Consider the following 27,961-nt stretch of genomic DNA (forward strand, 5'->3'; position numbering starts at 1 on the left):
ATATTAACAAGATACCCTTAGAGCATATCGGTAAAGGCTAATGCAGTTGTTGGTGTTGTTGTTATTGTTTTTGTTGGCGCACATACATCACAGTTTATCCCAGCATTGAGTTGAAGTTTTATGAGCTCACTACGAGAATGAGTGCGAGTGTGTGTGTGTGTGTGTGAGTTTTGTGTCTATCTCATTGCTTGTGTGTTAATGTGCCTTTGATCCGTTTGTAGTAGCAATGGTATGGATGCCTTAGTGAATACGATCGGACTTATTTGTGTATTGATGTTTTGTTGTTGGTGGTGGTAGTGCTGGTGGCATGTATGTGCGCAGCCGCCACCAACACCGCCGACGCCACACATTTATTTTTTTCTACCTTCGTACCTTCCTTCCTCGTCTACATCATCATCAGCACCATCTCATGCTCAATCCGCCGCCGCTGTTCTTGAAGTCAGAATACAAATATATTAAGGCCGCTGCGTGTGTTATGCCATCAGTTTGAGATTTGTTTTCACAGAGTGAAGTTCAATATCACCAAAAACAGAAGAAGAAAAAACTAGGTTTTGAAAACGAAATCGGCTACAAGTGAAGGAAAAAGTAAAACAAAATCTCAAGCCAAGGAGAAAAAATATTTGAAATTGTTTCGAAATAACACCAGAAAAAAAAGAAAAGATTCCAAGAATTTAATTTAAGCAGATAATGCTGTGGTTGGTGATAAAAATTTAATTACCAAGAAATTTAAAGTGAAGTGATAAATAAATAACAGAAAATTGGAAAATTTCCAAAGAAATTACAACAACATGAAGAAAATATCAATGATAAATTGTGTGTGGGTCTTGATTTTAATACCCCAAATTTGGGGATTAAATTTCGGTTACACCTCAAGAGTTTGATGGCAAAACAGCAGTTACAAATCGATCCGGAGGGTCGTTTCGATATTATCGAAAGGCCAGAACAATTTATAACAATTGATAAACAGATTGTAAGTCATGTTTGGTTTTGTTGTTGTGGAAAATGAAAATTAAAATTGAATATCATTTCAAATTAAACACAGGCTCCCAATACCAAAGGTAACACGGCCGGTAAATCACCCGCCCATGTCCAGCATTTACTGGAACTGGCTGCGGCAGAAGCCGATCGCGAATCTATGATGTCATCGAAAAAAGGACGCAAAAAACCACAAAATCACATGCCTGCCTTCCTCTACAATGGCGAGGCCAGCAAAATACAATCGAATGCCAAAAATATTGAACACGATATACACCACAATTTCTTTTATGAGCGCAACATCATTAGCCAGCCCAGTGTTCCGCCAGAGAAACTGATAAACGAGAAGAAAGACAAGGGTGATGATTCTTCGGGCATACCCAAGGAGCAACTGAGACAAATGACCCTAAAAAGGTAAGACAAGCCGAAATCTAAAAAAACACTACAAAAACACCAACAACTGAATATCGAAATTGCCAAAAACGAAAACGAAAAACAATACGAAAAGCAGGTGTTTCCAGAAACCACTTGAAAAAAATAAGAATCAAACAAAAGGATTTTGAATAGCCTTCAAATGGTTTGTTAAACAACATCAAATCTCAGCATGGGTTAAAAAAATTGAAATTTATTTCAAACAGCAGGTGTCTTTTTTTTTGGAGGGAATGATATATATCAAAATCACCTGGAGAATTTTGAACCAAAAATTAAATTTATTTGAGTTAGAGTTAGAGATAAATCAAGGTCTTTAGAAGGTTGGTAACAATAAATAGTGGGCCTTTATTTAACAAATTTCAATGGGGAATTAAAAGAAGACAAAAAATAAAAAAATCCTGATTTTGCAGTTGCTCTACAGGTCGCAGTTATAGACCAACCGAAGTGGAACTTAGTATGGGATTAGAGTTTAGGGCTGGGCGGAAACCTACCAATTTGAATGGTCATCGAATAATATTTAGGGGGTAAAATAGAAATATTGCCTAGGATTCATATGGTCCACAGAGGTATAAATGGAAAAAAAGTGAAATATGGAATCCAATGTTTAGAACTTATAATAAAATCCTGAAAAATATTCCAAGAGATGCAAGGGAAACATGTCGATATTTTTAATAAAGCTGAATCTTTTTCTATTTAAATATGACATCCTTTTTAGGTCGATCATATTATGACACTAATTGAAAATATTTAAAAAAATATATATAAATATTTTGACTGGCCAGGATATCGAACTCGCGACATTCTGTGAGAGAAATAGGCCAAGAAATTATTCCCGCGGAAATTACAGGTGGGACGAATATGATATGTTTCTTACCTCAATTCAGGAGTACAGATAAATTATAGGGCACTTGCCTTCTATCATCTTTCTTCAATTTCCTTCTATCAATTTTTTTTTAGCTTTTTTTCAAGGGCATCGAACCTACCACCTTCCGTTCTTATCGGTTTGATATAAAAAACGGGAGTATTCACAGGGTGCCTTGAAGTTAACTCAGTTTAAAGAGGATTTCTCTATACAATTTGTTATCTCAAAGAAGTTTTATAGATTTTTCTATCCTAAGCAGTCCCACTCTCCCATACATTTATGAGCTCGAGTCTCTTCGCACCCCTGGCTACGTCAGTACCCTATTGTAAATAATTTGTATTTTGAGTCGATTAAACGATGTTCGTCTGCCTTCTTAATTAAATTCCGATATAGTTTAGATAGGGTTCTGAAATTTAACGCGGGACATTCTAGTATTGAAAAATTTTAATTTTTTTTTTTAAATTATGGACCTGATGTTCAGACCAAGTTGGCTGTATTGTGACATTTCGGGTTTAAAAGTAATAGATTTTCTATACCAAGAGACTCTCCCATAATGTATGTGCCTCTTCATACCCCTGGCAACGTCAGCGCCATTAAGTAAATAATTCTTCTTGTTCTGAGTCGATTAAACGGTGGTCTTCTGCCTCGTTATAAGAATCCGATATACTTAAGAAGGGGTGCTAAAATTTTACACTGGTTAATGTAGTTTTGGGTTAATCCCTTCGAATAAAAATATAATCAACATAGGGCTGGGTCTTCAAAGTTTATAAATTTTTAACGTCCTGGTTACATTTCTGACTCTTACACCTGGTTACTATTTCGTGTTATATAAAATTAGAAGACTTTTCCTAAAATAATCCTTTCTGTTTACTCCCTTTTGTAAATATCTGTAATTTTTCGAATTTAAGGCCATAGCTACAATTTCAAACCAAAATGCAGTACGATGACATTTTGGGATCCCAATGAGCAAGATACCTTCTTCCAAGCAAAATTTCTTTATTACACATTCCTCGTTAGATTTTCAGTTCAGAGGACCTTCATAGGGTTATAATGCACCAAACTCTTCTAAAAATCATCTATCGCTAGAAAATTTCTCAAAAGACTCTCTCTCTCTTTCATGGAAGACTTCTAGAAAGTGTTCTCTCTCCCTCTCTCTTTCTCTCTGGAGGCCTCTAAAGGATATTTCATCTTGTGAAAAACTCAAGACAGTTTTGTCCCTACGTAAGACCTAAATAATATCTGATAAAGATAGAAGTCTGCTATAAGGACTCTCATTACAAAAGACCATATGATTCATTAAGGCTTTTCAAGTGAAAGCAACTTCACTTTTTGGACTCTCAATTTTATAGCCTGACATGAAAAATTCAAAGAGAACTACATTTCGGCCTAACCTGCCAAAATATATTATGATGATCTGTTTTGGGGATAATTTTTGATCATATGCTCTTAATAATTTCTCTTTCATTATTTTGCTCATCTCTTCTTTGAGCCACTGGTGAGAGGGCGCCCTTCTTGATTAATTCTACCTAAGTCAAATATGAGAATTTGCTCTTTTTAAAATTGAAGCCATTTTCTCTTAGTTTTTACAAATCAACTTTTAAGTATTGTTTAATTTCTTTGATTTTTTTAACAATAATACTGTTTCTAATATCAGTCTAATCTAATATTTTATTATCCCTTAAATTCAACTTTTTTAATTTTTCTCATTTCCGTCTCACTTCCATAACATAAAAAATATTTAATAAGCCCTATCATACTCGCTTATTCTTATTCTCCCATAATAAGGAAACAACAATCACATTGCTCTTCATTAGTTCCCCGTTACTTCTTGTCATTCTCTCGCGCTCTCTCTCTTCCCTTTCTCTTTTCGAAACCAACAAATAACTCGTGCTATTGTTATGCCATTTGACTCAGATATCAAATCTCAAGTATCCATGTCTTTTCACGGTCTCTGTGATCGTCGAGCTGCTACCTGGTTTCAAGTGTTTTATGATAGCTCTTGTTAAGCACCCACTTTAGTTAACAACCGAACAATGATAATATTTTTGCAACATCCTTGATCCCTTTTTACCTTAAGTACCATCACCTCGGCCACTTATGTTATCCTGCTGTCGTCTTTTCAATTCAATTCGTTATGGGTTTTACCCAGGAATTTCTACGGCTCCTTATGAATTGTCATTGTAGGTACTATATGGCTGTGTGAAATTTCCCTGGAAAATCCCAGGAGGTTTTCAATTAAGCATGTTTTTCTTATTTGCTTTTACCTGCGCGACATGATCGCGTTGTAAAGCGAGAGGGAAGGATGGATTGAATTACTTGTTACCTGCTAGTTGGTTGGCTATTTAAATGATATCAAGATCATATTATGTTGTATTTATGGCATGTTTTTAATTATTTCTTCCTCTTCTTTTATTTTCAGGCGTCTCTTTAAACAGTTGAAGGGTAAAAAAGTGAGAGTGGGTGGTGGCGGTGCCATGGAGGGTGGTCGTTTTAAGAAACACAAAAAACGCCACAATCAAAAACACCATGCACCAAGTCACAAAAAGGATGATTCGTCAAAACGGAAAAAGGAAATGATCAGGTAAATTAAATATAAATTAAATATAAAAATGTGATTAGTTAGAAAGGGGGTGTTCTGTGATTTTTTTACAATATTTTGGGTATTTATGGGTATAGCATATCAATAAAAAGACAAACAATTAATGGGCTGGATCTCATAAATCCAAAAGTGTGGAAAATTTTAGATTTTTTTATAAATGGGACAAATATTTAATATGTTTATATTTCCGCAGAAGTTATATGAGATATATCCTGCTTTTTAGGACCTGAAAATTGTTTAATATTAGTTCCCTAGAAATTACCTTCAAATTTATTTCTCTTGAGAAATATTTTATAAAAAGAGGGTTTCTTCTGTAAAATGTCCTTCAAAAAAACTTTCTTTATATTTTTCACAAAACTTCTACAATACCACCCTATCTCCGAAAACTTCTAAAGAACGCATATCGATAGAAAACTTTTATTAGAGCTTCTTTTTATATAAGCCTCCGTAAGGTATCCTATAAAATGCAAGGATTCTCTAACGGGAAGACTTAAATAAATTCTAATTATAGAAGATTAATATAAGACTTAAGGAAAGTATTCTATTATCCTAAGAGGAATACCTGATTTTTTCATAAACGTATTTTTATAGAATACATTGTTTTTATAGAATATAAGACTCCTCTATATAGAAAAAAAAATCATGCATTTATTCATAATTTCCTTCATAGCTCATTTTTCCATACTCCCCTAGAATATTTGTAAAATTTCATAGAATCATATTATATCCACCATTTTTCAGAAATATGCAAGCTTTTCATACATTCCGAAATTATGTTTTTAAAATCCCCAAGTATACCACTCTACTTTTTCTGCTTTCTCCTGCTTTCTAACATGCTCTCTCTCATTCCACAGCCAATAGTGGTGGTTAGTTTTGGTGGATTGCTTGGCTCGTTTTAGTCCTGTAAACCATGTCTACGTGTCTCTCCTCTCTTTAACGGTCTCTCACATCCATCATAACTAATGGGGTTTACATACAAATAATTCGCATATGAATTTTCCAATTCAATTCGGTGTCAGTAAAAAGAAGGCTGCTCAAAACCTTGTGCTGGCATATCGGTCCGCAAAAGAAAATATTTAAGAGAAATTAATAATGTCTTTAAAAACCGCCCTCTCTATCAAAATTGTTTTTCGCTTACTCTCTCTCTCTCTCTCTCTCTTCTCTCACAATAAGCCATTTTTTTAGTTTTATGAACAGAGTTCATAGAATGTCATCAAAAATCACTCTCTTTACCAAAATTGTTTTTCGCTTTCACTCCCTCTTTGCTCGCACATTAAGCCATTGTTTTTAATTTTATGAACAGCGTTCATAGAATGTCAACAAAAACTGCCTTCTTTGCCAAAATTATTTTTCGCTCTCTCTATCTCTCTCTCTCCCTTTTTACTCTCACACTGCTTCTAGTTTTATGAACATAGTTCATAGAATGTCTTTACCAAAAATTGTTTTTCGATCCCTCTCTCCCTCTTTACTCTCACAATAAGCCAGTGTTTTTGGTTTTATGAACAGAGTTCATAAGAGTAGAATTCCAAACATTGGTTACCCTTTCTTAACACTAGATTTATACTTTGAGAAATTTTCGATTTTTTTTTTTGCTTTTTAATCCATGTAATCCTTTCTAAGCAAACCTATTTCCACTAGATCTCGGGAATTTCGTTTTTATTTATAGAATATTTTAGTTTGCCCACTGAAGTCCTCTAGATGGACTTTTATTAATGGAAGATTCCTTTTTAGGATGTTTCTTCCACGTAGAGCTGAGTTCCACACTTGAAAGACGTTACTATAGAAGACCCGACTTTTGTCTTATATTATCCATGGAAGGCCTCTAAGATATTTTAAGCATAAAATATCAATATGAGTTCTTTTATTCATGGAAGGTGACGAAAGATCCATTCTTACACCGAAGGACCAAATTTCATACAACTTATATACAGGGCTCAAGTCATAGAGGATCTATGTCACATATTGAGAACATTTGATAAATCCTGAAGATCTTCTATCCCTAAAATACCTCTACAAAGTTTCCTGCCCTTACAGATATTCTGAAGCCATATAAAGTTTTCTATCCACCACTACAGGTTTTCTACCCCTGGCGTATTTTATTGACTAATTTCCGAGTCAATTCTCAGTATTTAATTGACTAATTTCTGAGATAATTCTCCCTTCAAAACCTTCTTAGATATCCTTTTACTATTATTTAGGGCTTTTAGAAAGCTTTCATACTTCCATTTCTAGTCCAAAAAATCCGAAATATTATTTTCTGTAGATATTTTTTAGATACATACACACATTTTTACAATGCCACAGAGAAGCCATTATAGCCAAAATTTATTCAGTTTTTTTTTCATAAAAAATTAAATTTAATTTTTAAATATTTTTCTCATTAAGAAAACTGTACTAAATTTGGCCTATACCCTTCTCTTTCAGGGAATAAAAGAAAAAACTCATAAATATTCGAAAGGCTGTAAAACTTCACAAAGGAGTGATCTCAGACATCCAAAACTGAACTAAGATTAGAATTAAATTCATATTTTTTTAGAAAATGTTATTTAAAAAAATAGTTATAAATTATAATGTAGATATTTAAGAACGAAAAATAAAAATAAAAACCTTGTTATAATTTTGAAAAATAAAAAAACCATTTGTTTTCCTTTTTCTTAGTCCTAAATTGCCTAGAGCTCAAAAACATCTCTTGACCCAGTATCAACAACAAAATGATGTTCATCGCAGCCGGAGAGCTGTGACGGCGAAGAAAGAACGTATCTGGGACTATGGGGTGATACCCTATGAAATTGATCACATTTTCAGTGGGGCCCATAAGGCGCTGTTCAAACAGGCCATGCGGCACTGGGAAAATTTTACATGCATTAAATTTGTGGAGAGAGATCCGAAAGTGCATCCCAACTATATTTATTTCACCATCAAGAATTGCGGGTAAGTAATGCGCATAACCCCATCTCCAATATCATAAAATAATCCAAATCTATTCTCCCTAGATGCTGTTCATTTGTGGGCAAACGTGGAAATGGACGTCAGGCCATTTCGATTGGACGCAATTGTGAAAAATTCGGCATTGTCGTCCATGAATTGGGTCACGTTGTTGGATTTTGGCATGAACACACCCGAGTGGATCGTGACAATCACATTATCATCAATAAGGCGAACATTATGAAGGGTCAGGAGTACAATTTTGATGTCCTTTCTCCGGAGGATGTTGATTCGTTGGGCCTGCCCTATGACTACAATTCCATAATGCATTATGCCCGCAACACCTTCTCGAAAAGTGTCTATCTCGATACAATACAACCGATCGGTGTGAGAGAACATGAAAAAATCGAAATTGGCCAGAGAGTTCGGCTGAGTCGTGGCGATATTGCCCAAGCTAATCTCTTGTATAAGTGTGCCACATGTGGTCGAACATTTCAACAGAATGCAGGACAAATTATTGCCCCGCATTATAATTATCGATCGAGTGTACGGGATCGTGAGAATGATTTGGATGTTGAGGGTAGCGGAAATGGAGTGTATGATGAAGATGGCGATGAGACGTCAACGGATTTTGATAAGTCCTTGGAGTCGTGTGAATGGAGAATAACGGCAACTAATGGTGAAAGGATTATACTGCAATTGCATCAAGTGGTAAGTGAAAACAATGGAAAATTGGTATAATTTGCTATAATGATATAGGGTAGGAAAAACGAAATTGGTAGCCCAAAATGTGCACTTCCTGCTGAATATCCATTTAAAAATGGAGACCACCTAAAAAAGGCTAAAACTATTATACAATGCTTAGTAGAAACTATTACATAAATCCACGATCAATTGTCTTTCGGAAAAATAATTTTTAAAAAATCCACGACTAATTATCTTTTGGAAAAATAATTTTTAAAAAAATCCACGACCAATTGTTTTTCGGAAAAATAATTTTTAAAAAAATTCACGACCAACTGTTTTTCGGAAAAATAATTTTTAAAAAAATCCACGACTAAATGTCTTTGACAAAAAAATTTAAAAAAAATACGACTAATTGTTGTCCAAGAAGAATATTTTTAAAAATCCACGACTAATTGTCTTTGGGATTTTTTTTAATTATATTTCTTTTGGAAACATATTTTTGAATTCACAACTAATTGTGTTTCACAAAATATTTTTTCGCTAAAAATCTATTTTTTTAATGATACAAATAATTGTATTTCGAAAAAATTTCTTTGAAAAATTACGACTAATGGTCTTTAAAAAAATATTTTTCTTTAAATCCACGACTAATAGTTTTTTGGAAGAAAGATTTTTTTTAAATCTACAACTAGTTGTCTTTTGGTGACATATTTTTTTAAATCCACGACGAATAGTCTTTTGGTGAAACACTTTTTTAAAAATCTTCAATCTGAAAAATATTTTGTTTAAAAATCCACGACAAATTGTCTTTCAGAAAAATAATTTTTAAAAAATCGATACCAAGTTGTTATGCAATTTTTTTAATCCACGACTAATAGTCCCTCGGAAAAATATTTTTACATTATTAAATTATAATTTAAATTTTTTATCCAAAAAATATTTTTTAAAAAAATTAGAGAATAATTATCTTTCGGAAAAATAACTTTTAAAAAATCCACGAAATATTGTCTTTCACAACTAAGATTTTTTTTTTGTAAAAAATCTACGACTGAAAAAAAATTAGTTTTTAAAAAAGGTAAAATCTTACTGATTTGGGCCCATTGTGTTTTTTTTTAAGTGATATAAATTACATCATTGGTTTACTTAAAAGCGAAGTAGTAAACACCCCCGTTGCATAAAATCGTATATCTTCAGAAAATCTTCAACAGTTTTTCTTTCCTAAAATTACTTTTTTTTCAACAGTTTTTCAAAAAAAGGATGCTCATTAAATTTCATTTAAATATTTTTCATAATTTCTTTGAAAATATAAACCATTTTTTACTAAATTGAAATAATCAAACATTTTTCTTTCTTTCTCTAAATTTCTGCCTTTTTGCTTCAGAATTTATTATCATCACCTGATTGCTCCAAGGATTATATCGAAATACGAGACGGCTATTGGCATAAATCGCCGGTTATTCAACGACTCTGTGGAAATCATACATCTGTTACCATAAAAAGTGATTCCAGCCGAATGCTTATTAGTTACGTCAACAGGCACGGAGGAAGTAAGGGTTATCGTGGTTTCATTGCGGACTTTGAAGGTAAGTCAAAATTATTTAATAAGAAAAAAAAATGAATATAACTTGAGTTAGGGAATTTCTTAACACATTCAGATAAATTTACAATTTCCTACGTAAAAATTCCGTATTATTATTTTTTTTTTTTTTTTCAAAATTATTTATACTCAGGAGACCCCTTGTGAGGGAGGTACCAGAAGGAGTGGACCGATATATTCCATCTTCATATCACCCCCCACAAAATTATCAGATTTAGGGTTTTAACCCGAATCCGCAGTAAATTGTCACTTGTTTAAAATATGTTACTGCAATCTCCCCGAAAAATACCGAAAGTAGATGAAAGTTTTAAAATCCATACAATATTTTTCAGAAATATATTGAAGTAGCAGAGTTTGGTCAAAAATTCTGAAAAATAGTTTTGTGAGCTTAGAAGTGTGAAAATTTTCTCCGGAAGTAATAATCCGGAAATAATACTCAAGAAAAAAAAATGGAAAATTCAAGTTTTTTTGGGAATTAATATTTAAAAAATCAAAAAAAATATCAGATAGTTTTGAAAATTATATTTCCACAAATTTGCTGAAGAGGACTTACAAATATATTATTCTCCTTTATTTCAGTGTTGAGAAAACGGAAACGGTGAATGATTTTCTCTCTCTCTCGCTCCAATCTCAAATTCCCTTCTATTTTTCATATAATTCTAATTAGGCGATCTGCTTATCCAAATTTTTCTATTATTTAGGGTAAGTCCAAATTTTTGTTTTTTACCGTAGGAGTTGAAAAGTAGCTTGCGATAAATTAATATATTTTTTATAGTCAAGTAGATGTCGTTGACTACTTCTAAGGAGAGTGAGAGAGATATGGAAATAGAGAGTAATGCTCAATCCATTGCTACTTTAATTTATTTTCTTTTTACGTAGTAAAGAGCAGAAGACGACTTTTAGATTTTTCATCGATCGATTTTGGATTTTTGTTCTCCAACACGAATTTCCGAATTTTTGGTAGAAATTAAATTGCAGGCGCGCATTAAAGTTGTTAACCAGTTTTGCCGTGGAACTGAAAAAAATTGGCAATTTAAATCAAAACAACTTTTTGTTGTTGTTATATTTTGAAAAATTCTGAGAGGAAGTTGCCATATTCTCGGGGCTGTATTTCTGTAGTATTTACGAAGATGTTGTATATCACCTTATTGTACTTTGGTTTTAGCCAACGGTTGTTGAAATCGACTTTCTAATTTTTTTACAGGTATTATTGAGAGAGTAGAAAATCGTATCCAAAATGACATAGATTGTTGCATGCTTTGCGTCTCATGTACATTTTGAAATGACTTAGGAAAAAGCCGATTTTTTTAAATCAAAAGAAGCATTCCTCCTAACTGTTTATACCTCACAGCACATTGTGGTACAGGATATTATGTCTTTGTGCATTTGTTTGTAATATGGAAATGGACCAAGAATTTCTTTTGATGATTCTGTCCGTCCATTTGTCTATATATGTATTTTTATACCCTCCACCTTGGAAAGGAGGGTATATTAATTTTGTCATTCCGTTTGTAACATCCTTAAATATTCGTCGTAGACCCCATAAAGTATATATATTCATAATCAGCATAAAATTCTTAGTCGATTTAACGATGTCCGTCTGTCTGTCTGTTGAAATCACTATACAGCCCACATTATTTGACGTAGAGCGCCAAAATTTAGCAGAGCAATTGGTATTGTATCTAGGATGGTTAGTATTGAAAATGAGATATATCGGTCCACGTTCTGGCATAGTCCCCATATAACGGTACCTCCCGATATTCGGTATTTTGATGATTTATGCCACATTTTTTCACGGATTTATCTGAAAATTGGTATTTGTAGATCATAACGGGTCCCTGTACGTGTGGCAAAATATTGCATGTATAGGTCCACGTTTTGGTATAGCCTACATATGATGGTACCTCCCGATATTCGATATTTTCATTATTTTTGCCACATTTTTTTAACGGATTTGTCAAAAAATTGGTATTTTTTAGCTCCGGTGGCGAAACATTGCATGTATGGGTCCATGATTTGGTATAGCTACCATATAACGGTACCTCCCGATATTCGGTATTTTGATGGTTTTTGCCTCATTTTTTCACTGATTTGTCTAAAAATTGGTATTTGTGAGTCATAATAGGTCCCAGTTCGTGTGGCGAGTCATTGTAATTATATGTCCACGTTTTGGTATAGCCCCCATATAACGGTACCTCCCGATATTCGGTAATTTGATGATTTTTGCCACATTTTTTTCACGTATTTGTCTGAAAATTGGTATTTGTAGGTCATAATGGGTTCTAGCTCCGTTGGCGGAACCTTGCATGTGTAGGTCCACGATTTGGTATAGCCCCCATATAACGGTACCTCCCGATATTCGGCATTTTAATGGTTTTTGCCACATTTCTTCTAATGTTTCCTTTACCCTAAGGTGGCGGGTATTAAAAGTTTGGCCCGGCCGAACTTAATGTTTTTTTACTTGTTTATATATCGAAATGAAAATAGATATTCTAGGCCAATTTTTAGATATAGCTCCCATGTGCATTTTCGTCCAAAATTGTCTTTTATGGTGCACCAAATGTCTAATATTCGTTCAAATAGGATGCGATCAAGTTGAGCCTAGAGCCATTTATTGCAAAAAATTGGTATGTCAAAATCGTAAAATTCGTTTCAGATATTTGTCCTCTTCAAGAACTGCAAGAATGTAAAATTTTTAACTACGATAACCGATATTCCCTTTATGGTATCGAGAAAAATTGCAAAAATAGTAGATTCTTTCAGGATATTCTTTCAGGGCATAGTTATAGCTCTCTTATATATTGTTCTTCTCATCTCTTATTTTTGTTCCCGACAGTTGTAAAAAGTTCTCCATAACAAGAATATCGAATACAGCTCAAAAATACTTTTGCCAAATTTTATGAAAATCGGTTCAGATTTGAATATACCTTCCATTTATATCCTTTATCCGATTTGAGTTTTTATGGTTAATATAAGCCCAAATTTAGTGGATTTTAGCACATACAACCGAATTCAGCCTGGAATAAAGTGTGCCAAATTTCAAAATCGGTTCGGAAACAGCTAAAGGTCCCATATATATATTTTCGCCGCAAATTATATTAAATTCTCTGCCGAAAATATAAGATGTGGATATAGCTCCCATATATATCAGTCATATATATCAATCAGCTCAAATAGGATGAATTCGGTAAAAATCAGTGCAGACACAAGTGCCTCTTGCAAATTTAGTGGAAATCGATTCTGAGTAGTAAAAAACCTTCCATAAATAGCTAAAAATTATAAGTCCTCCAAAGCCACATAAATTGGTCTTTCTCTACTGGTTATTATCTAGAATTAAGTTTAAATATTTAATAAAATAATATCAAAAAAAAAAAAAATTAAAATTTAAATTTTTTTCTTTTCAGTTGTATGTGGTGGCGATATTTTTCTAACCGAAGATCGGCGCATAGACTCACCCAACTATCCCTTGGAGTATTTCCCCGACAAGGAATGCATTTGGCGTATAACGGTTCCGGATAATCATCAGGTGGCATTGAAATTTCAATCCTTTGAATTGGAAAATCATGATAACTGCATTTACGATTATGTCGAGATAAGGGATGGCAATAGTTCCGATGCGGATTTGATTGGAATATTTTGTGGCTATAAATTGCCGCCCAATATTAAGTAAGTTAAAAAAAAATATTTCTTTTTATTTTTGAGGATTTCTAATATTGAAAATTTTATTTTTTTGCAGGACAAATGGCAATCAAATGTATGTGAAGTTCGTATCTGACGGTTCGGTGCAAAAAGTTGGCTTCTCGGCCGAGTTCATGCAGGAAGTCGATGAGTGCCAGTTCAATAATCATGGCTGTCAACATGAATGCATCAACACCCTGGGCAGTTATCAGTGTGGCTGTTTTGCCGGCTATGAATTGCAGGCGGATGGCCGAAGTTGTGAAGGTAAGCAATCAAATCGGAATAGTGAATGGGATTTAATAACACGGGACTTCTGTTTTTGTTTTTCTTTTCAGATGCTTGTGGCGGCATCATTGATGCCAGTGTGGGTAATGGTACGGTAAATTCTCCTGGGTGGCCAGATGTTTATCCCATCTCCAAGGAGTGTGTGTGGGAAATAGTTGCCCCACCCCATCATGCCGTCTTCCTGAATTTTACCCATTTCGATTTGGAGGGCACAAAAATGCAATACACCGAATGTAATTATGATTATTTGGTAATCTATTCTAAGCTGAGAGATAATCGTCTAAAGAAAATTGGGGTCTATTGTGGCCATGAGTTGCCACCCACAATCAATTCGGAGCAGAATATATTACGTTTGGAATTCTACTCGGATAAGTCGGTGCAGCATTTGGGATTTTCGGCCAAGTTTGAGACGGGTAAGTAAGAGAGAGAGAGAGAGAGAGAGAGAGAGTAAAATATAAAATTGTAATGTGTGTTTCTCTTTTGTATTGCAGATACCGATGAGTGCAGCATCAACAATGGCGGCTGCCAGCATTTCTGTCGCAACACTTTTGGTTCCTATGTGTGCAGTTGTCGCAACGGTTTCACTTTGGATGAAAATCACCACAACTGTACCGAGACCAGTTGTAAATTTGAAATCACCAATCCATATGGTGTCATCTCCAGTCCCCATTATCCTGAGGATTATCCGCGCAACATTTATTGCTACTGGCATTTCCACACGGTTTTGGGTCATCGCATCCAGCTGACATTCCATGATTTTCAATTGGAAAATCATCAGGAGTGCATCTATGACTATGTGGGTATCCACGATGGCAAATCGGAGAATAGTTCCATTTTGGGTATATATTGTGGTGGCAGGGAGCCCTATGCCGTGGTGGCCTCCTCCAATGATATGTTTATGGTTTTGAAAACGGATGCAGGGTTGCAGCGTAAGGGGTTTATGGCAACCTATTCGACGGGTAAGTGGATATATATTCAGTTAAAAATAAATAGGTTACTAATTTTGTCCTCTCTCTCCCTTACAGAATGTGGTGGCTATCTAAGGGCCACAAATCGCAGTCAAATATTTTATTCCCATCCCAGGTTTGGTTCACGAAACTACAAACGCAACATGTACTGCAATTGGCGCATACAGGCCGATCCCGATAGCAGTGTTAAAATAAAGTTCCTACACTTTGAAATTGAATATTCGGATAGATGTGACTATGACTCGGTGGAAATCTCCGAGGAGCAAAGTTTTCAAAGGAATACCTTCCATGGCAAATATTGTGGAAATAGGGTAAATTTTTGATTTAAATTATTTAAAAATATATAAAACTAATCATTTTTTTATTTTTAGAAACCCCCCGTCATTGTGTCCTATTCCGACACCATACTAATACGCTTCCAAACCGATGAATCCACATCGCTGCGAGGATTTGCTCTCTCCTTTGTGGCCGTTGAACCACCAGATGATGATGTGTCCGATGATTATATGTCTGTGACCCCATTCCCGGGCTACATGAAGTCTGTCTACTATGGCACCGACACCAATTTCGGCAATGACTACGATCAAGACGATTATCGGGGTATACGAAATTACAAACCCCATCGCTCAACGGGCCAACGATTACGTCTCAATTGAATTAATTTCTCACCGATTTTAAAACAAAAATAAAATCAGTTGTGAAATAAAATTCATAAAATGTTGGTTCCTCCATTGTTTTTGTTCTCATCACAAAAAAAAAACACATTAATTTTAATTACTAAATTAGTTGTTGTTTATTATTATTATATTGTACATTAAAAGCCTTTGTAAATATTTGCCCTCTAAGATATCTAAGAGATAACACTCACACACACACACACCCAACCACCCACACAATTGTATAAAGTCCACAGAACCATAAATTAATTTTTATGTTTTCTTTTTATGTGTACTAATTAAATGTTGATATGAAATTAATATAAATTAAGTTTAAAAGAAAAAAATTAAATATTTTGGTGATTTGAATTTTGAACAACAGTAATGAGGTGAGTTTCCCAAGAGGTTTGAAATGCATATTAACGGTTATACAGTTTTAAAGGCACTAAGTGATGGGGAGAGAGAGAGAGCATACATACATACATTTCATGTGTAGATGGCGCTAAAAGTCACAGAGCTAGAAGTTTAACGGGGAAATTTAATAGGTGCACATTTTAATGTGGTCCTTCCATGGTGGAATAATACAGGTAGATGCATTAGCGATTAATTTCGGGTTTTATAAACTTCCTAGATATTCAAAATTTTGACCCTTTTTGGAGAAGTTACCAGAAGGAGTGGACCGATATATCCTATTTTCACAGCAAATCTTCTGTTAGTAGAAGTAATGGGATATGTGAAGAGAACCGCATGCTTTTCTCCGAATTTTCTATGACTTTTGTGGGAGAGGTACAAGAAGGAATGATCCGATCTCTATCATCTTTATAATAGATCTTGTGTTGATAGAAATATTGAAATACGCCAAGTCTGAATGGAATCGAGCTTCACGGATATTTAAAATTTTGACCCGTTGTGGGGAAGGTACCAGAAAGAGTGATCCAATATATCCTACATTCACACCATGGTACAATGAAGAGAAGGTAGGCCAACTTTGAAAAAATTGCAAGTATAGAGGTCTACCTGTTTGGCTTGTAATGTCAGAATTAGTATCAAAACAATAAAAAAATCAAACAACTTGTTGCATTTATTTTGAATAAATAATTGAAAACCGCGATAACTGAATGGAAGGTCAACACTTCTTTTCATAACCATGTTCTATATATCTCTAAAGGATTATTTCGCTACAAAAACTCTAGATTTTGTCGATGCATACGATGAAATAAACATTTTGAAAACACTCGAATTTGAATATTTTCTAAACAATTTTTTGTTATTGAAAAGAAATCACATACATAAACAAATAAAGATGACATATTAAGCCAAAAAAATAAAAAAAATAAAATCATATGATATCATAGCCCTACCTTGATATCATTGTACCATGATACACACCAGATCTTGTGTTAATAAAAACTTATAAATATATATGAAATTTTAAGACAATCGGACTCTTACATCACATTTTATAAGAGTTATAATTATTCCGAATTTGGACCCTTTGGGGGGATGGTACCAAAAGAAGTGGTTCAATATGTACCGTCTTTGCACCATATATTTTGTTGGTAGAAATATTGACATGTGCTAAATTTGAAGACAATTGGACTCTTATTTAAAATTTTTTTAAGAGTTATAATTATTCCAAATGTTGACCATTTGTGGGAGTGGTACTTGATGGAGTGGACCGATATTAACCATTTTCACAACTGACCTAGTACTGATGCAAAAATTAGTATTCGCAAAGTTGGATCAAAATCGCAATATTCTTTCTCTTTCTGTTCAGAAAATATTTTTTTGAAAATTTCGACCCTTTGTGGTGGAGGTACCAGAAGGAGTGTACCGATATTGTCCATATTAACACCAGACCTTCGGTTAATAAAAATTTCGGAATATGTGAAATTTGAAGATAATTGGACTTTTATTTCACATTTTATAAGAGTTGTAATTATTCAAATTTTGACTCTTTGTGGGGAGGTACTTGATGGAGTGGCCCGATATTATCCATTTTCGCACTTGACCCAGCCTTGATGCAAATATTAGGATTCTTAGATTTAGAGCAAAATCAGAATATTCTTTCTCTTGCTGTGCAGAAAATATTTTTTTTTTTAAATTTCGACCCTTTGTGGGGGAGGTACCAGAAGGAGTGGACCGATATATTCCATCTTTACATCAGACCTTGGGTTGATAAAAATATTGGGATGTGTGAAATTTGAAGACAATCGGACTCTTACATCACATTTTATATAAATTGAAATTATTTAATTTTTTTTTATGGGTTGACAAATTTTGCGCAATTTTGCGGATTATCCTTTCTCTTTTTGTGCATTAAAATATTTTTTTTTTTGAAAGTTTCAACCTTTTTTTGGGAGCTAATGGAAGGAGTGGACTTATATTGCCCATCTCAGAACTCGATCTAAGTTTGACAATAATATTACGATGTAGCAAGTTTTGGCCAAATCACTCTAGAATTATCGTGCGCAGTAGCCAGACAGACGGACGGACGCTAGATCTTAATGTCCTGAAAGTGATTTGGTTCAAAGAGACCTATGGTCTAAAACCGTTGTATCGATGCGGCACGTTTTGCCCATAAGAGGGTATGAAAATTCAAATCACGAATCCGTTTATGTAGGCCTTGGCGGAGAGTATAAAAACCGTGTAATCAAACGAAAAATGTTGACAACTTACCATTGTGGTTGTGCATTCATCATCTGTCACAAAAGAACATTCAAAGAGTAGTGAAAACAATTAATGAGAAGAAGCATTAATACACATTTATCCTTATGAACTAAATTTTCACAAAAAACCTCGTTATTTATCACAATTTGTATTAAACATAAATTCGAAAAAATCTCACGAAAAATATAAACAACACCCGTTTATAATTAACAATCCGAAATACAACGAAAAAAACTAAAACTGACAATTAAAAAAAATTGAAGAAAATTTCCCAATAACTTTTCAACACAGACTTGAAAATATTGTTTTTGTCATGTCATATAACTCTGACGCCGAATTTTATTGAAAATTCGATTTAAAAAATTGAATACATAAACGTCTGAATTTTAAACGGAAGATCTAGACCAAAAGCATCAAAAAACATCGGCTAACTACACGGATTGATTGAAACAAAACGCCAATGAAAGAGATGAACAAAAGCTTGGAGTGAAATTAAACTACATCGAGAGACGAGAGTGAAAAAGACACACAAATGTTTCATCAAAGAAAGAATAGCAGAAGATTTTATCAATATTGTCGCAAATATTGTTTAGAAGGTGAGTTACATTTCTTATTAATCGTATAATCTTTATATTATTCAGTTCACCTTTTTGGTTAGTTTGTCATCTCCGTCTATGTGATTACCTTAGTACCGTTCAAAGGTTTTGACATCGTCTATTGACCTACTTACCGCCTTACCGCCATCTATATTTAACAAATGATTTACAGTTTGACAAACATATTTGGTTACTTATTGTGATTGATTCTAGCAATGACCTTTATTGTGACCAATATACGAAAAAACTGTTTGACACTAGATGGCGCTCAAACAAAAAAAAAAATTTGAAACTTTTTCCAAATAGTTTAGGCACAATAATTTAAGCAATTACTCGTTAGACCAAGATTTTAAATCTTTTTTTCTGAGGAGCGCAAGGAAGTAAGGTTCAGTTTAAAATCTTCCCGTCACAAATAATCCTCGCTGATTATAATGATGCAATATTCCTTGTGTAAATCTTCCAAATCGGGTAAAGTTACAACAGAGAGTTTTAAATCTGGGGGTGGAAACGAGATAGACCCATAGTTCTTTTTGATGATCTGCATAGAATCACATTCTGAGTCGATTTATGCATGTCCGTCCGTCTGTCCATGTATTTTTGTAAACAAAGTACAGTTCGCATTTATTGCCCTATCCAGATGAAATTTTGCACAAATCATGTGTTTTGGCCCAAGGACGAACCCTATTGAAATTGAAGATAATCGGTCAAAATTTAGATATAGCTCCCATATATATTTTTATCCGATTTTAAATTTTTGTGCACCAGATGTGCAACACAAGTCCGAATTTAAAAGATACACATGCTTCGGCATATTTAGTCCTTTGAAGTTTAAATAATAATTATAATCATATCGTGTATTATTAAATTCTCCCATAAAAACTTTTAATTGCTATGTGGAGCTCTAATAAATTAGTGGGGTAGGGTATCATAAAGTCGGCCTGTGCGACTTTAAGACTTTCTTTACTGGTTATAACTAACATTCAAATGTAGATCCCTTTATTCGGTATTTTAATGATATTTGCCACATTATTCATCGGCATTGTTTCACACTTCGTATTTGAATTTCGGAGTCGATACTGCAATCTGTGACAAAAAATTACTTATGCAGGTCTACTTTCTCGCATAACTTCTATATGTTTTTCGGGCGTTATTTTTCGATGGGCTTTTTTGAAAATTTTGAAATTATTTCCAAATGGTGAAGGGTATTAAAAGTTCGCCACGGATGAACATAGGTGTTATTTTACTTGTTTATATATAAATTTATACCTACTCTAGATCTGGTATACAGAATGGATGGAATGGATCACTCCTTCGGGTTCAATTTTTGGACAATAACGCTTATAAAATTAGAAATGTCCAATACTTCTGGTACCTCCCCCAAAAGGGGTTAATATTTTTAATACATATAACCCTCATAAATTCCATGACGCATTCGAACATCCTCGCAAAAAAAAAATATTTAATGTAATAATAACATTTTGTTATAGTCTCCTTCCTTCCTGTTTTTTGCTATTTGGAAGGTTTTGACTCCAATCTCCGTTCAAATCAAATATAAATTGAAATTTCTCCAAAAAAAAAAAATAATAATAATAGTAATAATAATAATTATATTAATAATAATAATAATAATAATAATAATAATAATAATAATAATAATAATATAATAATAATAATAATAATAATAATAATACTAATAATAATAATAATAATAATATAATAATAATAATAATAATAATAATAATAATAATAATAATAATAATAATAATAATAATAATAATAATAATAATAATAATAATAATAATAATAATATAATAATAATAATAATATAATAATAATAATAATAATAATATAATAATAATAATAATAATAATAATAATAATAATAATAATAATAATAATATAATAATAATAATAATAATAATAATACTAATAATAATAATAATAATAATAATAATAATAATAATAATAATAATAATAATAATATAATAATAATAATAATAATAATAATAATAATATAATAATAATAATAATAATAATAATAATAATAATAATAATAATAATAATAATAATAATAATAATAATAATAATAATAATAATAATAATAATAATAATAATAATAATAATAATAATTAATAATAATAATAATAATAATAATAATAATATATAATAATAATAATAATAATATAATAATAATAATAATAATAATAATAAAATAAGTATAGCGTTTTTATTTTATTTTTATTTCCATCTTTATCCTTCCATTCCAATCAACACCATTCAGTTTCAAATAATTTATTCACATTGAGATAATATATATTTTATTGATATTTCAATATATTATTTTTGTTTACATTTTTCTTCTTTTATGGTTATATATTTATTTGTTCTTGTTGTTGTTGATATTTTTCTTGTTGTATAGTACATGAATGTTAGACATTTTATTTACAAAATTCATTTATATGTTGTTGTTGATTTTCGTTGACATGTTAGTCAGTTTTCTTAGAAGAGACAGCAAATAAGGTTAAATATGTATTTTTTTTTATTTAGAAAGGCGGAAAAAAGTAGGATGTGGAGTTTGGGGCGGCTTTCAATGATAGGAAGTTGGTGACTAGTTCGTCTTGAAGATTGAAGGGGGGTGAAGGAAATTTTTTTTTATTAAATTATATTTTTCTTGCTTTTTGTTGGCTCTGTTGACAATAAACCGCGAATGCACAAGCGTTGAGGACAGTTTCTGATTCTTCGTCTACTTGTTTTGGAATTTCCTCCGGAAACGACTTAGTAATTTTATAATTTATTTATTTTTTGTTGTTTCTTATTTCTTGTTTTTTTTTTTTGCTCGAATGACACCGATAACACATTTAGTTTTTTATTTTATTTTTACTGGCTAAAATTAATATTTGTTTGCGTTTTTTTAAATTTAACTGAACTTAGATTTATTTTTTTTTTCTAAATTGTGTGGTTACATATTTTTTATTTTCTGCTGATTTTATATATAAATACATAAGTGTGGTTTGTTAAATAATTGTTTTGAAACATTGACACCGATTTTTTTAAGGAATTTTTTTTGTAAATTTTATTTGACGCAGTTTATTATTAATAATGTTTTGCAAATGGCACTCAATCTTTTACAACTAAAAATAAGGAGGCTACACCTAAAAATATTTTTTATTTATTTTTTTTTCATGAAACAAGAAAAAAATATAAATTCTTGAAATTTTTATTTTCTTTAGTGTTTTTTTTTATATTAACATTAATTTATTTTTTATTATAAATAATTTATATTTTTGGCTGCCTTAGAATTCATCAGTTTTTATTTTTGTTGTTTGTTATCCCTTCAAATGAAACTATCTCCATTAGAATATTCCCGAATTGTTGCTTTGGTTATGCTTTTTTGGTAGAGGGTGTTGCAGGTTAATTGGTTGGTTGCTTGCTTGATATGACTTGGCGTTTGAAGTCACATTTCAAAGGAAATTTTGGCTGGAAATAAAAAACAAAAAAAATTCGGGGGAATTTCCTTTGAAATATTCTTCAACTAGCCCTTGGAAGTCTAGTTACTGCTCACTGGCACTTAACGACGTCCCAGACCAAAACCATAGGGCCGGGAATAACTTTGGCCACCATCGGAGCGTTTGCCCAAACCAAAGCTGTAGGGACGATTGCGTTTGTCATCTGTACAGAAAAACAAAATTAAAAGTAATTTGAAAATATTTCTACGGCTTTACTCATTTCTACACATACCATTCATAGTTCCGAATCCTGCCAACATACCTCTGGCTGCCATCAGATTGGCATTTTCTGCCATTTGCTCATAATCATCATAGTCGAAACGTTTGCCCAAACCAAATGAATAGGGGCGGGCCCTCTTGCCCAAACCGAAATTGTAGACCGGCAGACGTTTGATGCCATTACCGCCATTGGTATAGGTGTATGCACGTCTACCCAGGCCGAAGGCATAACGTTCCACTCTCTTGTCCAAATTATCCTTGGCCACATCCGAGTCGGCACTACTGGCATCCACATTTGTGTTGAACAGAGAATTGACACCGTCTGAGGCTGCCACCTGGCCATTATCTCCCCCGTCTTCATTGTAGTTGTTGTGTTCACAGTAGGCCACACTCAAACAGCAGGCCAACATCAAGAGACTGACAAAACACTTCTTCATTGTGGTTGTGGGTGTGTGTGTATTTTTGGGAGCAAAACTGGACTGGGTAAGGAGTAGCTGGAAGTAAACAAAATTTTTAAGGTATTTAGTAAAGCGTTTTCTTTATCTTCGAGGAGGATGAGGAGGGAGTTTGTGTTAAATGATGCTTGACGATCACTTAAAACTAAATGACCATTAATTTGACAATGGTTTTGTCAATATCCAATATTGAAATAACATGAAATGACCATATGACCGTACGGAAAATCTCCAATTCTAGGTATGTCTCAAGGGCAGAGGGTATGTTTGCATAATGCCTTGTTTTCTCTGAATTACATAGCCAAGTCATTAGTTTTATTAAATTCTATGTGATAAATTGAAAACGTTATTAACATGTTGAGGTTTGGTAATTGCAGAATAAAAAATTTTATTGCAATTTTATATTGAAAATATAAGAAATTAAAAAATACTTTTTAATTCATTCTGGCGGAAATAAAATAAGAATCCTCCACCAATTTGAAGGTACTTGAACATTAAAAAAATCCGTAGAAAAATATATCTTAAATGAAACCCCTTATATATAGGCCTTGACATAAGTTTGATAAAAACCATTACATTTGGTGGGATTCAATATATTTCAAAATGTTAATCATTTGTGGGAGTTTCAAGAAGGACTTAACATATAGAAGTCTCTTCAATTAATTTCGATTATCTTAGAGACCATTGAAAATTGCCAAAACACCAAAAAACTTGCTCGAATTCAAATAAAGAGTAAAAATCGCTCGGAGCGGGAGCACTCCCTAGGATAGTAAAATAAAACGAGCAAACTCTATTCTTCGGTTTCGCTTGAATAAGGGAGAGCCTGCTTTCTTCGTCTTAGAGTGGGAACAAACTTCCGAGAGCTCTTTGTCATACATTCAATGTGTATTTTCACGAGCACAGCACAGTTCACAGTAACATTAAAACTGGTTTGCTCTTACACACACCCGCTCGATTTCAGACTTAGAGCAAACCCTCACTCTATTTCGAGCGTTTCGGATTCTTCTTCAATTTTTATATATTATCATACATAATAAAAGAGAGAAGATAACACTTCGAACGAACGAACAAATCAATGCCAAGATAACAGCCATTGTAACATTGTGACAGAGTCTCATACCATTAGTAGTGGTATGAGACTCTCTCGCCCTGCCATATCAATGGCAAATGAAAATCGAGAGAGTATACGTGTGCTTTGTTTATACTTTTTCGTTCGAGGGTGCTCATAGCTGCCTGATTATCACACATTCCATACGAATTATGAGTCAATTTGTCATTAAACATTTAAATATAATTTCGGACATATGGTCATTCCGGACATATGATCATTGATCACCTTTTCAAGCTTTGAGGACGTATTTCAGCAATGATTTGCAATTAATGTAAAAGAGAAAATTTCATTGTCATTGCAGCACTGAATTTTGTGCTTCAAATTTTGTGAAAATCGGTTCAGATATAGCTATATATATGTTTCATCCGGTTTTGGTGTTTAAGTCCCTTACATTCTTTATATGCACTCCACAATACTGAAATTTAGCAGCAGATATCAGATACAGCCTAGCAATTCATAGATCAAATTTTATCAAGTTCGGTCCAAATTTAGATATAGCTCCCATATTTATCTTCATCCGATTTTAGGTTTCTTGTGCACCAAATGGCTAATATATTTCAAATGGTGTGAATTTTGGCCCTCCCGGCCAAATTTAATATAAAAATAAGTACTTAAAATTTGGTGGAAATCGGTTCAGATATAGCTATAGCTCCATATATATATGTTTATATTATTTCTGCATGACTTTTGTTATTGAAAATTTGTCATGCAGGTCAACGTTTTGGTATAGCCCCCATATACAGGGTTGCCCATATTCGACGGACCTTTGGGCCCATTCCAATCGACGAGGCTTGTCCGCAAGCAACATTCTTTGCGTCAATTGAATTTTGTATGGGAACAAATGCAAATCAGTGCGAATAATCCGTTGTAATATGGACCGAGCCATGCCCAACTGCTGAGAACGGCGTTTTTGGGATGTTCTTGGGGACCTCTCAACACTGGATCGTACGGCAGCGATATTCTTGGCCGATCGCCTTGGTCGACTTTTATATGGCCTCTTCGGATTAGAAAGAGCCTTACCAGTCGAAAATGTTTCGTATAAACGCTTAATGGTGTTCTTAGATGGCGCACTTCTCACACTTTTTTAATGTTTTAAAAGCACGTTGAGTTTTCACAATTTACTTCTTCTGTTGAATGTAAATTTCAGAGCGCTCGCGTGGGGTGTATTGGTTCATGGTAAAAATCTGCTTGGACTGACGCTTCAAACGCGGTATGTCATTAAGCGATGTGACATCTCTGTCAAAAGTTATGGCGTTCGCAGATGGGTCCGTCGAATATGGGCAACCCTGTACAGTACCTCCCGATATTCGGTATTTTGTTGATTTTAGCGGCATTGTTCACCGGAATTGTTTCAAGTTTGGTATTCGAAGTTCGAAGTGGATACTATAGCCTAAAAGAGAAAATTGTCTGTGAAGGTCCACGTCTTCGTATAGACCCCATATAACGGTATATCCCGATATTCGGTATAATAATTAATTTGGGGACATTATTCACGGTTTTTTTTTAAGTTTCGCACTTGAATATTGTAAAGGCTTATGACAAAAGTTGCCTATGCAGATCCATGCCATCGTATAGACCCTAATATACGGCTACATTCGATATTTTTAAATTTTTAACAGAATTTTTAAAGGATTTTATTGTTTTTGAAAATTGCCAAATTCGTTCCAAATGGTGGATAGTATTCAAAGTTCGGTCCGGCCGAACTTACAACTGTTCTACTTATTTATAACTCTTAAGAACATACAACTGAGTCTGTGAAATCGGCCAAATTAATAAGGTACTTATTGCCAAATATTACATAAACCATCATTTATTTACCAACAACAACCAATCTTTAAATCAATGTTTTTATCCCTTAAACACAGCCCCTCATCATATCTTCCCCATGTCCACAAACATTTAACAAAATATTTTTGTTTCAAAGGCGGTCACACAATCCACTTTGGCCAAGTTCCAATCAATAACTTCTTAATCTCATTTGTAATGTCCTTTGGCTGATAGATTACATCTTTAGTTGTTATGTTTTGGCATTTACCAGTCATTTGTGTTTGTTTCGTTAAAAAATAAATTGACAATTTAAAGCACGAAATGAAAATCAAATCCTATTTTTTGACAATGACCAGACGCCAAAGAATAAGTGGACGTATTGAGGATGCCATAAATCAGAGTTTTGAGAAATAAGATTAAGAGTTAGGAACCGTTTGTGTGGGGCGACATGAAAACAATACCAAAAAGAAAAAAAAACACCAATTATCCGAGATTTTCAAAATTTCGATTTTAATTCAAATAAAAAAAATTAACAATTCAAAAATAAATTATATTCTGCAGCTGTCAATATCGGTTAGCAGATCAAAATCCCAGAATGGTTTTAGGCCATGCCAAACTTTTTTTCAGGACCAAAATTATTGTAGCGATCATGCCATATAGATTTGACTTCACAATAAATAAAATCAGGGAACTTCTTTTTATTAGGGCTGTACCAAAAGCTGGACCCATATTTATATTTGTTGTTACCATTTTTCTACACCCATATAAATTTGCATCCTGATTTTACAAATTTGAGAGTCTCTCCTACATTTTGAAATCGATTTGGCTAAAAATGAATGATTGAATTTAGGCAACTTTAGGGGTCAAGAACTTTCTTACAGAAAAATGTCGACATAAGTATACAAGGTGAGATGAAAAAACTGCAACCAACTTCAGATTGCTGTCATTTCTAAGCCACTCGTCCGACAGCTGCTAAAATTATTCCAATGATAGCTCATTATATTGTTTACAAGCGTACAAAAGCATTTTGGTGAGAATTTTCCAGAAAAAAAGTTATTCGTGATGGAATTCAAGCGTGATAGTGTGATTTCTTTATATTTGGCTGGATAACCACAAGTGACTATCGTTAGAGCACTCCAGCATTTAAATGTGAATAAATCTTTTGTGTCTCGTACCATCGTTCGTTACCGTGATACTGGTAGCATAGCCCGACGTCAAGGAAGTGGACGGAAGAAAACAGCAACATCAGCAGAAATGGTTCGAAAAGTAAAGAAGCGACTTAATCGAAACCCACGTCGCAGTGGCCGAAAAATGGCTCGTGAGCTGAACATATCGCAATACTCCATATGGCAAATATTGAAAAATGAGCTCGTGGTCAAGCTATTGAAATTCGAAGATGTGCAAGAACTTACACCGCAACAGAAAGAAAATAGACTCAAACGAGCTAAAGAGTTGATACGCTTGACCGAAAGTGTTGAACTGCCTAATTTGGTATTCTCCGATGAGATAAAATCCAGAAGTTTGTAAAAAAACCAAATGATCAAATCATGACTTGCCAAAGAGGTCAGCTGAAAATCTGCACCTTCGGTTGGCCACCTGAATTCAAGTGCCGGCCATGGTGATGGTGTTGGCAGCCATCGTCACTCTCTGCTCGTATTAGTCGACTGTGGCATGTAAATGTCGAATATTATCGCGAAAATATTCTGGAGGGTTTATTAAAGCCTTGGGAACGCAAACATTTTGGCCGCAGACCTTGGACCTTCCAACAGGACTCAGTGCCATCGCACTAAGCAGGCGCCACCCAATAATGTTATGGTTATAAAATGAGGTTCCTCGCTTCACTTCCAGCGCACAATGGCCACAAAAATCTCCGGACACCAATCCTTTGGACTATTGTGTCTGGAGTATTTTGGAAAGTAAGGTTGGAACTAAAAAATACCAAAGTGTCGATCACCTCAAGCAAGCGCTTCGCCG

General features: G+C 33.5%; 2 protein-coding genes across 2 annotated transcripts in view; one reads left to right on the top strand and one right to left on the bottom strand.

Annotated features, from left to right (window-relative positions):
- Nucleotides 1-433: 433 nt before the first annotated feature.
- Nucleotides 434-16,016, top strand: LOC131806543 (dorsal-ventral patterning protein tolloid-like). Its single transcript, XM_059130730.1, has 12 exons — nucleotides 434-970; nucleotides 1,043-1,389; nucleotides 4,689-4,850; nucleotides 7,527-7,799; nucleotides 7,862-8,504; nucleotides 9,862-10,063; nucleotides 13,482-13,743; nucleotides 13,814-14,019; nucleotides 14,091-14,453; nucleotides 14,532-14,999; nucleotides 15,066-15,319; nucleotides 15,380-16,016. The coding sequence occupies exons 1-12, from the start codon at nucleotides 881-883 to the stop codon at nucleotides 15,662-15,664; spliced, it is 3,555 nt and encodes a 1,184-aa protein (XP_058986713.1). The 5' UTR covers nucleotides 434-880; the 3' UTR covers nucleotides 15,665-16,016.
- Nucleotides 16,017-21,278: 5,262 nt separating this feature from the next.
- The window catches only part of LOC131806545 (allatostatin-A-like), a 40,340-nt gene continuing 33,657 nt past the window's right edge, over nucleotides 21,279-27,961 (bottom strand). The window contains exons 2-3 of the mRNA XM_059130732.1: nucleotides 22,668-23,148; nucleotides 21,279-22,598 (exon numbers count right to left, since the gene is read on the bottom strand). Coding sequence (XP_058986715.1) covers nucleotides 22,498-22,598; nucleotides 22,668-23,091 — 525 coding nt within the window. The 5' untranslated portion in view covers nucleotides 23,092-23,148 and the 3' untranslated portion in view covers nucleotides 21,279-22,497. The remainder of the gene's footprint in view (nucleotides 22,599-22,667; nucleotides 23,149-27,961) is intronic.

This window comes from Musca domestica, unplaced genomic scaffold (assembly GCF_030504385.1).
Source record: "Musca domestica strain aabys unplaced genomic scaffold, Musca_domestica.polishedcontigs.V.1.1 79, whole genome shotgun sequence".
In the NCBI taxonomy this organism is placed as follows: Eukaryota; Metazoa; Arthropoda; class Insecta; order Diptera; family Muscidae; genus Musca; species Musca domestica.

Bases quoted from the DNA above. Each gene is read 5' to 3' on its own strand.
- LOC131806543 (XM_059130730.1), top strand. From the start codon at position 881: ATGGCAAAACAGCAGTTACAAATCGATCCGGAGGGTCGTTTCGATATT. The intron at 14,020-14,090 runs GTAAGCAATCAA...TTTTCTTTTCAG, and splicing joins GGATGGCCGAAGTTGTGAAG to ATGCTTGTGGCGGCATCATT. The intron at 14,454-14,531 runs GTAAGTAAGAGA...TTTGTATTGCAG, and splicing joins TTCGGCCAAGTTTGAGACGG to ATACCGATGAGTGCAGCATC.